General features: G+C 37.2%; 1 protein-coding gene across 1 annotated transcript; it reads right to left on the bottom strand.

The window, feature by feature from the left end:
* Nucleotides 1–698: 698 nt before the first annotated feature.
* On the bottom strand, nt 699–6,254 carry FOXA1 (forkhead box A1). The gene is made up of 2 exons (XM_075613302.1): nt 5,817–6,254; nt 699–3,043 (listed from the first exon to the last, which is right to left on the bottom strand). Exons 1-2 carry the CDS (start codon nt 5,886–5,888, stop codon nt 1,820–1,822), a joined length of 1,296 nt encoding a protein of 431 aa, XP_075469417.1. The 5' UTR covers nt 5,889–6,254; the 3' UTR covers nt 699–1,819.
* Between the last annotated feature and the right edge of the window lie 4,547 nt (nt 6,255–10,801).

Raw genomic sequence — 10,801 nt, 5'->3', positions numbered from 1 at the left:
TAACTGTTACATACGCCTATAATATATATTATCTTTAACTGTGCGTGCTATGTCTTGTATATAATGTATACCCTGTTCACTTATGTAACTGTATTTGTAACCATGTACTATTTATTATTTTAACGCTATGCCCAGGACATACTTGACAACGAGAGGTAACTGTCAATGTATTTACTTCCTGGTAAAACATTTTATAAATAAATTAAAAAAAAAAAAATATATATATATATATATATATATATATATAAGCAAATATAAAGTTGTATGTATGAGCAAATATATCGTGGTATGTATAATATGTATTATAAAAGTAATAGTTAAATATGCTCATATATAAACACATGAATGGACAAAACGATATTTAATTGGTATAAATATATAAATTCAGTCGTGAAAAAACATTATATATATATATATATATATATATATATATATATATATATATATATATATATATATATATATATATATACTATATATGAAAACAAATATTAAGCCATTTATTCTTCTTTATGTATAATTCACTATCTGCATGTTGATATACTCTTCGCATTATGTAGAAGATTTCAACTATTATTAACGCTTAGATGTATTCTCTAAAATAAAAATAACAGCGATGACTTTAAAAACTCATGAAATAATGTATCCCAAAGTGACGAAAAAACACCCCATTTTCTCACAGGAAAGACACTCAAGAGAACTGTCAAGTCTTGATTTTTTTTATTTTTTGCTATTTAAAAATCAAAATATTTTCAATTACAATTACATTTATAAAATTAATCAAGTTGAAGAATTTGTGTGTCATTTATTGAAGCATCATTTTAAAAACAATTTCAAATGAAACCAGAGCGGGTAGAAACCATGCAATAAATTACGGATGTTTGGGAAAGAAAAACAAAATGAATAAAAACAGGACATAAAAAAAACACACACGACCCCCCCTCCCCTCCCCCACCTAGCTTATCCCTGGGGGAGAATTTTCCCTTTATCCCAACATTTGGGGAGCATATGAGAACATTAGAGAATAGCCCGTTTAAGAGTATGACCCCAGAGATTGACATTCACCCAACCTCTCTTAAACTTCTTGAAATGACCTATGTTTTTCACTTAACACTATCTGAAATAATAATAATAAAAAGAACACAGCTCCTTTATAACATAAAATAACTAAACAGAGTGATGTTGTATTTATTATTGTCCAATAAACTGGTTGGCTTCTCTGTGTTGTAAGAGAAAATTTGGCTATTTTATTTTCCCCCCAGAAATGTGTTTTTAGGATCTCCCCAAAAATGAGATGACAAACCTTGAAAATATAAGTAAGAAGAGACTTCAAAATGTCACTTGTGTGTGACAGGGACGGTTTCAAGATACATGTTACTTTTTTTTCACAGCACAATTGTCCTTCACAATCTTGGAGTATATATATAAAAAGCATGTTTTATGCGAGTTTCTACTTCACACAATTTTTCATTTTTTTTTTCAGCCTGGTTTTTACTGCCACAAACTCACTTGTAAACTTGCCTTAGAGAAAATGAAACAATAGAGCTATATATACAGGATAAACATTTTTTTTTTAAATACACCCCTCTGCAGCTCAATTGACCTCTGTGGTTTATTTTACATTTAAAGATCGCCAAATCTGCAGGTTTTTTTTTCTTTGTTTAAAATAATAACATATGTATATTCTTCTGTTTTTAATACAATAATAAGGTAACAGTCCTCATTTTTCAAAGTTTTACACAGGGAAGAAAATGTTGATTCCTCCCTCCCCCTATTAATATGTAGACTCATGTCCTGTATGAAATGGATAGTAACCAAGTTAAGATGTGTTTAGGACTGGTCTGGAATATACCCCTTGGTAGTACGTGGGCTCCAGTGCAGAAGGCTCAATGCTACCTCTTCCAGCCATGGAGGAGCTACCCAGGGGCATAGCAGGAATGGGTCCCCCATAGGAAGAATACTGCTGCAGAGCCTGTTCATAAGCTTTGAAGTCCAGTTTGTGCTGCTGCTCAGAAGAAGACATAAGGTTGTTGATGGAGAACGGGTGGTTGAAGGCGTAATGGGGATCTCCCTTCAGATGGATGTGGGTCTCATGAGCCAAGGAGTGAGAAGGGTGGGCAGGGTGAGATGAGAGTGGAGATGGGCCCGCTCCAGTTGCTACTTGTGGCTTTATTTCTCCATTAGAACCATTGTGCTCCAAGGACTGTGGGCTACTTGAAGGGTTGGACATAGAAGAGCTGCTGTCCATCTGGTGGGACTTGCCATGCACACGGTGTAAGGGGGATGATGGACCTGAATGATCTTTCCTGCCATCTTGATTGCATTTCCCCCCTTGCTGCCTCTCACATTTAAATCGCTTCTGCCTTCGGAGATAGCAACCATTCTCAAACATGTTCCCGGAATCGGGGTGCAAGGTCCAGTAGGAGCCTTTACCCGGCTTATCCGGGGACCTGGCCACCTTAACAAAGCAATCATTAAAGGACAAGGAGTGTCTGATAGAGTTCTGCCACCGCTGCTGGTTCTGCCTGTAATAGGGGAAGAGGTCCATGATCCATTGGTAGATCTCACTGAGGGTCAGCATCTTGCTGGGAGCCTGCTGAATGGCCATGGTAATCAATGAGATGTAGGAATAAGGGGGCTTGGCGTGGGGATAACTTCTCCGGAACGTTTTGGTGTCTCTGGTCCTATTGAGGTTGGATGGGGCATAAGCCATTGGACTCATCCCAGGGTTCATGCTAGAATAAGGACTTAAGCTGTTCATTGAGGCTTGCTGGGCTGACATTGCATTCATGTTGGTGGGACTGAGAGTGGTGCCCATAGGTGGGATGCCTGATGTCATCCCATTGATGGCACTGGTGGATCCAGCACCCATCCCTGACATGCCGCTGGGACTAAGACCGGCTCCTAGCCCTGAGTTGGCATAAGACATATTAAATGAGCCCGATGTCATGTTGCCGCTGGAGTTCATGGGATTCATTGTCATGTAGGTGTTCATGGATCCCAACCCCTGAGTCATGTTGCCGACAGGGACTGAGGAATAGGCCTGCAAATAAAGTAGAAGACAGTCAAAAATAATTCCACAGGTGCAGCAAACCCTGTATTCAACGCTACCGTCACCTTGCATACAGCACTTCACCACTCATTATACCGCACACTTGTCTTGTACACTGTTCAACTTTTCTCTCTTGCTTAAATGTATTTATTGTAAGGGTGGAGAGACCTGAGAATTATATTGTCTTAACAAGGGATGAAGCAAGCATATTCATTTTATAATCTAATATCTGAACACTGGACTTTTTGGGATGTCAAAAAGCCGTCACACCTGCACGAATCATTTCCCATATATATATATATATATATATATATATATATATATATATATATATATATATATATATATATATATATATATATATATATATATATATATATATATATATATATATATATATATATATATATATATATATATATATATATATATATATATATATATATATATATATATATATATATATATATATATATATATATATATATATATATATATATATATATATATATATATATATAAAGCCCGTTGTAAATAAACACTTTTAAATAACCAGTAATACACATCACTGTATAGATGGCCATGGATTACGGGAGTACAGTGTTGGTAATGTACAGAAAGTTACAACGTTGTACTTATATGGGCCACCATTGATCCCAATATTTCGGCTTCTTGGCAGCAGTGTAGCTGTTATTTCTTACACCTAAAATAATGTCCTAAATTAGATACAAGTTTCCTGTAAACACAGCATGTGTCACTGATCAGATATTCTCCTGGTATATCATTTACACGCAGGGTATTATCATTAGTCAATAATAATATTATCATCGTATTAAGGAGCCAACATATCCCGCTGCTCTGTGCTATGGTTACAATAATATAGCATAATAAAATATTGCATAGATAAAAACAGGGAGACATTTCTAATACATGTACTTATAAATAATACATCGATCCTCCACCACAAGCTTTACACGTGTGTTTGCACGCCCGAAAAATAACACTCGTTACTATTATTATTACTATTTAATTTACACAGACTATGCATATATGTTCAGTGAATTCATGCACCATGAAATATAATGTCAGTATATAAAGTGCATGAGATAAAAAAAACTTGCCCAGAAAGAAAGATATTATTAAATACTTAAAAAAAAACATAGATAAGTATTGGTATTTTGTACTTCATTGTAATATGTGAGCTATCTTTTTTTAGTGCTTATTTTATTTATATGTGTATGCTATACTACACTAATTAATACTAATTTCCAAAATACCCCATATTTATAGTGTATTATTGAAACTAAACATGAATGTGACAGCAAAAAAAATATTCTAATATTTCCTTGTTCACCAATTCTAATGTATATAATGGGATCATCTAACCCCAAATATTTGATTAGAAACTATTTTAACCCGAGTCATTTTGAATCTAGAAGTGATACCCTATTGCATGTCAATCTAAATACGTCTGAAATGTACTATTCTGTTTTTCTGATTTCATAATGGGCCAAAATATTTCACTAATCTTTAGGGATAAAAAAAAAAATGTGAATTTTAGAAGACTTTGATCATGTTATGACACTTTGGATTAGAGACAGGATCGTCATGATTTGTGTGTGTATATATGTGTATATATGTATATATGACCTGAAGTCTATGATATCCACATACATGAAGATGCCCTATAAGTGGGCATTAGACCACAGTAGAAGCATTTGGAATAACTATTGCTATTTGCGGAATTTGAGCATCTAATCCCGAGTGTCAGTGGCAGTTTTGATTCTGCATTTCCCAGTTCCTAGCAATTTATCCTGTTGTAGACTACACTGAACTCCATAAAGAATAACCGCCAATACAGGGCTGTCTGAGCCAGTCCCTGGTAACCGGGGTTAGATGGTTATCCCACTGGCATCAGATATCACAACACACACAAGAAGCCACAACTCGTATTTACATTTAAAGCTGACTATCTTCACAATAGGGAGAGGGTTGGAATACAATGTGGATCGGTCTGGATTTAATTGGATTACATGGTTTATCCCCAGGCATAAAATTAGGAACTAAAACGCATTGTGACATGCGAGCCTTGTGTGATTAGAAGGATACAACCTTGTGACTCTGTCTGGAGAAGGTGTGAGGCTTTTACCTCCTCCCCAATATCTGGGGAGTCTTGTGATCACTGCGGGGGGTTGGATATGACTCCTGATATGTATATATAGATATAGTACCTGTGACCCTGTATATCTACCCCCATATGAATGAGAAACAGGCAAGAGTATTGTACATGTATACCTGTGACTCCTGTCTTAGTATATGGACGGTTGTCTTCATTCTATACAGTCAACATACAGGGTTCCCTGACAGCGGCCGGAAATGTCCACCTATAGCCACGTTACAGAGCTACATACTAGGCGTGTATAGTAAAGGTGCCCTCTCTAAGTTAATGCTTTAAGACAACGAGGACCCCAACTCGCTTCACATGGCTCAGAAGAACCCTCTAGGAGATAAACTTCGTTAACAGCCTAATTTACAATGACCCAGTGGAACTGGTTCTCCTTTTCACTTTCCCAGTGTAAAAAGTCCAGCCCCTAGGCACCTCTACCTTAGACAAACACCTAACAAACTATTCCAGGCTGTGTCAGGCTTGTTGCGTTTTACTTGCCCTACACAAAGTTAGCAGCAGCAGCTGTTAGGCTCATTCCTTCAGCAGGGACCCTCTCTCTGGGGGTGCCTGGAAGGGTTTAGGAATCCCCTTTCTTACCTCCTGGGGGTCCTGGTAATAGTTGCTCCAGTCTGTGGTTTCATGTCCTTCCATTTTTACAATTCCTAACATCCTGGATCCAAAGTGCCTGGTTGAAACATCCAGCCCACTAGTCCAACAAGTGGACGGGTGGGAGGGGGGAGAAGGACCAAAGCAGGGGCGGGGGGGGGGATGTGGCGGGTGGAAGATGACCGGATTGACAGGGTCTCCTGCCCTTTCTGGGTCCCTTGGTAAATCAGATGGCAGCAGGAGGGACGCTGAGAAAGTGCAGAATGAGCTGATGTGGATCTAATGTTAGGGAAGTGACTTGCCTCCTCCTCCTTTCTCCTCCTCCTCCTCCACTTCCCTCCCTCCTCAGCTCTTTCTCTCCATTTGCTGGTTGGAGATCGCAACTAGAGAAAAAGCAGAACTGCACCTGTCCTGCACCCATGGGAGAACAGACTGCAGAAGGCTCCCTATAAGGGCGGCCCCAGGTATAGAAATTTGCTAGTGGCCCATCCCAGTGGATCTAAGTAAACCAATCCAAACAGGGTTAGAAGTACTCTCCTCCCCTGTCTTGTAAGTAAGTGCCCGGGGACTTGTAGCTGCAGGAATCACAATGGGCCACTACATGGTGAAATTGTAATAAAGATTCTAACTTGTTGTTCTCCAGAGCAGCATAGCGCTGGCCCCAATAAATAACATACCCTTTAATATGGAAGGGAATCATTGTCTGGATAAATAGGTTGCTATGTTTTTGCACCCAGTTTTACACATGGTAAAACTTTAACCCATTCACAGTGGAGCATCAAATAACATCACATACAGGGTAAATTACCCCCAAATCTAGCCATCAAAACATCTGTATCTATTTGTAAGGTCCAAACAGTGACACTAACAGCATTCACATTTGTAGTTATATTATTTCATTGTTATTGTAATTGGTTTCACTAGTATTCCTTCATTTTAGCGCATTGTATATTTGTATTATTCATGCTCTTCTGTGTAATTTGCTATTAAAACGTTTGTATTGTTTGTAATGTGGGTGTTTTGTTTTAATAGTACTGATATTAAGTTATGTAAACTCAGATTACTAGGCGGTTGTCGCATAAAAGTTTAAAATAGAGGAAAATAGCAAAGATATAATGGCAAAAATCAGGGATAGAAGTCATACAATGTGCACTTATTAACACAACACGTAATAAATATGCATTCAATTATATACACTGCATCATACAGAATTGCCTAGTATACAGAATGCAATGCAACATACATTACACAGCTCATCACCATGAATATAACACAGTGCTTACAAAGAATCGCTAAATAATGCCACAAACTGACAATGTACACTTCCACAATAAGCACACATTGTTTCCCTACATGTAATCACGTGTAAACAATTAAATGTACAAATATGCACAATTACAAACATTGAAGTTCAAATACACGCAGTCAATACACTTGTATTATCTACAGAATCATATATACACATTACAGCTATTATATGTAGTCATAATAATTCCTAAGTCTCAATGCAACTTTCCAAACGTATCATTATAATGTTCTTCCTGTAATCTGATTGTTAAAATGCAACTTTTCAGTGTTTTATTTCAGCTCGGACTTATGGTGTGCTAGGTGCCATAATTTGTTTGTATACACTTTATAATTATATTTAGCTGAAATGATCTTGAAATTATTTCCCCCAGTTTGTTTTTGCAATGCATGTTCACTAGACGTCTACACTTAGATATAAACGTCACGCACACCATTGTACATATATATTATCAGAGACACTTAAAAAAAAACTATATTTATAGTTACAAGTGTTAAACAGTTTAGATGCAAAAATACTTAGTTAGAAAAGGATATATTAAAATATATAATTATCTGAAACATAACATTAGATTTGAATGCAACAATATATTCAAATAGATTATTTGAAAATCTGAATGACTAAACTGCTTGTAAGCAGGGGGGGGGGAGAACTTTATGAGCAGTGCAAGGTGTCCAAGAGACATCATCAGTAGACTGCTGAAATCTGACAATGTGCTCTTTGAAAAACACTGCAGTAGTTAGGTTATATATATTTTTTTGCAGTTATACCCATGTTGGGAAAAGAAAAACAGCTATTTTTCAGCCAAAAGTGTGTTTTGCTATTTAATGATTTTTATTTTACAATTCTGCTATGGCAACTGAAAATAATAACAAAAAGCATAGAAGTCACCAAACAATTGCCAGATTTCAACCCAATCAGTCCTTACTTTTAAAAGAATAATATTAAAGTGCTAATGTTTGTTCCTAGTTACATTCACAATACTGTTGTCTTAATAGCAGTTACATACACAAATGAGATAAGCATTGTCATATAAACTGACATCAGCAATGGTGATCCCAAGTAAAGTCTAACTCTGGGTTTGTTTACTCCCAAGGCTTCTGTCTAAGATTTTATTTGTTTGTTTAAATGTCCCCACATAGGAAACCTTTGCATACTGCAGACAATATAACAATTTAGTTTTGTTTGCATTCATGTAATATTTATAAATAAACTAAATGAATCTGTACAGTAGCATATCAGGGTTGTTACAAACCATTCCTTGTACTCTATTGTATTAATGAGCACTAGCATGGCTAAAGTGATCAGCTAACGAAAAAAACTAAAATCTTCTATTTGTTGGACTTAATAACTTTAACTTGGATTTCAAAATCAGAGGCAGAAGCCATAGTTAAAGATTAACAGGATGAAAACTATAAATCCATTAACCCCTTCACTCCATTGTTTTATATGCATGGGGGCATATGCCAGGTTGGATTATTTCAGATAAGCTTCAGTGCTAGTGTTAAAGTAATATTTAATGTTTAGGGCATACCAATGAGACTGTAAATTCGTTGGGTGAGGTGACGCCATTTCCTCAATGTTGTATTCATGTCTTGATGCACTTTCCCCATCTGTATTATTATAGTTTCTGTATTATTATGTTTGTACAAATTGTAAAGCACTGCAGGCCTGGCGGTCGCTATAAAAATGTATATCATAATAAATAATAATTTATTTAATATGCTGCTTTTCTCCCAATGGGACTCAAAGAGCATCACAATTACAGTATAGTGCACACAGTACATAGGAATGTTACAGACAGTCCCTGCCCAGATGAGCTTACGATCTATGTATTTGGTGCCTGAGGCACAGGGAGATAAAGTGACTTGCCAAAGGTCAAAAGGAGCTGCCACAGGGAATTGAACCAGGTTCCCCTGAACTCCTTCTCCCTATGTACATAGATATGTACATATAATACGGTTAAGCACAGTACAAAAGACTACCCCTTATGTTTGTACTTATAAAACAGAGACCCCAGTAACAATATTGTAACCCCCACCCCAATAATTATAGGCGCAGCATTTTACAGTTAAGGCTTTCATGCATCTTCCGTTCATACCAACAGCGAAATTGAGTGGTAAGCTCTCAGTTGTTGATTATTGCTATGAGCATGGATCTTGTAGGTCATCATATTAGGAAAGCGATTCTGTGACTTATTTATAACACAGTGTTAGCCGTGGCATGCTGAAGTGATTGGGTTCACTGATGGCACAACCTATTCAATGAGGCCTTTTCTGTATAAGATTCAAGGAGTTTAGAGCGTAGTGAGATAATCAGTGTCGCTATGTCACTGTGGAGTGCAGCTAGGCAAAGATACCGAAATTCTGGAACGTTTATGCAGGACAGGTGTAGGAAACAGTGGAGATAAAGAAAAGGGCTGCTCTAAAAATGTAACCTGTGATTATGGAAACTATTTTTGGGGTGATTTTAACAAGCATCGAGCCTGTTATGCGATTTCTTTAGCTATTTGTGTAGAATTTGCATAGAATGTCTTCAAATTGGCTTTGCTATTTTTGTCAGTTTTCTCTTACATTTTGCATTTTTGTGACAGTTTCGCAAAGGTTCAGATTGCTTGAAATTGTGGCAATTTTGCTACGATTTCCTCAGCATATTGCCAGAAACGAACAAAAACACCAGACAGTATATAGAGGTCCGCGTGACCGGGCACGTTGACTTTCAATGCTTAGCATATTTTTTATTGCGAAGCTTGCCATCTATGCAAATTTATTTGCAAAAATAACAAGGCAAATTTTGCCTGATCCGTAAACTTTAGCACAAATCTCTACATAATACTGTATGTGATTTTCTACACACCAGGGAAAACTAGGATTGTCCCACATAAAGCAGGACTTCTATTAGCTTTATTTTAAGAAGAGGGTGAATAGAAAAAAAAATCTCCCCAAAATCCCACAGCATGAATTTCTCCGTTAAAATGCTAACCTTGGGCAAGTTTTTATTACCTGAACTGGCAAATATACCCCCTGAAAAAAGTAAGGAGTGCAGATTAATATCTTTACACGGACGTTACAACTGGGGTGGTATTTGGTCTAGCAAAGATTTCTGACTCAAGCATGTTAGAAAAAGAATTGATGAATAGAGTGGATTTCTTCTTAGCCCGCCAGCGCTGGAGGGGACAGAAACACACTGCGCATGCGCCAAAGAGCCATTGGTGGGCTTGTGCAATGGTAGGCTACCTCCTGACGTGGCCTTTTGCACGGGAGTGTAAAATGTAGCACAAGGAAAGTTATGGTTTCTATTAACAGGTTATTATTAATCTGTCTCAGCTTAAATGATAAACCCTATAATAATAACAACTTTATTACATACAGCACTTTTCTCCCAATGGGACTCAAAGCGTTTCACAATTACAGTATGGAGAGCGGTACACAGCACATAGGAATGTTACCATCTATGTTTTGGGTGCCTGAGGCATAGGGACATAAAGTGACTTGTCCAAAGTCACACGGAGCTGACACCGGGAATTGAACCAGGTTCCCCTGCTGCAAACTCAGCTACTCCTACTCTTAATGATAAAGTCTGTCGAGTAGTGACTTCTCTCTCATACAGACGTAGCAGACGTTAGTGCACCTGTTACCGTGATGTATTAACAGTGCAGCGATATCTACAG

Source organism: Ascaphus truei, chromosome 9 (genome assembly GCF_040206685.1).
Source record: "Ascaphus truei isolate aAscTru1 chromosome 9, aAscTru1.hap1, whole genome shotgun sequence".
In the NCBI taxonomy this organism is placed as follows: domain Eukaryota; kingdom Metazoa; phylum Chordata; class Amphibia; order Anura; family Ascaphidae; genus Ascaphus; species Ascaphus truei.
The sequence above is the reverse complement of the archived record's forward strand: the minus strand, read 5'-3'. Positions and strand labels throughout refer to the sequence as shown.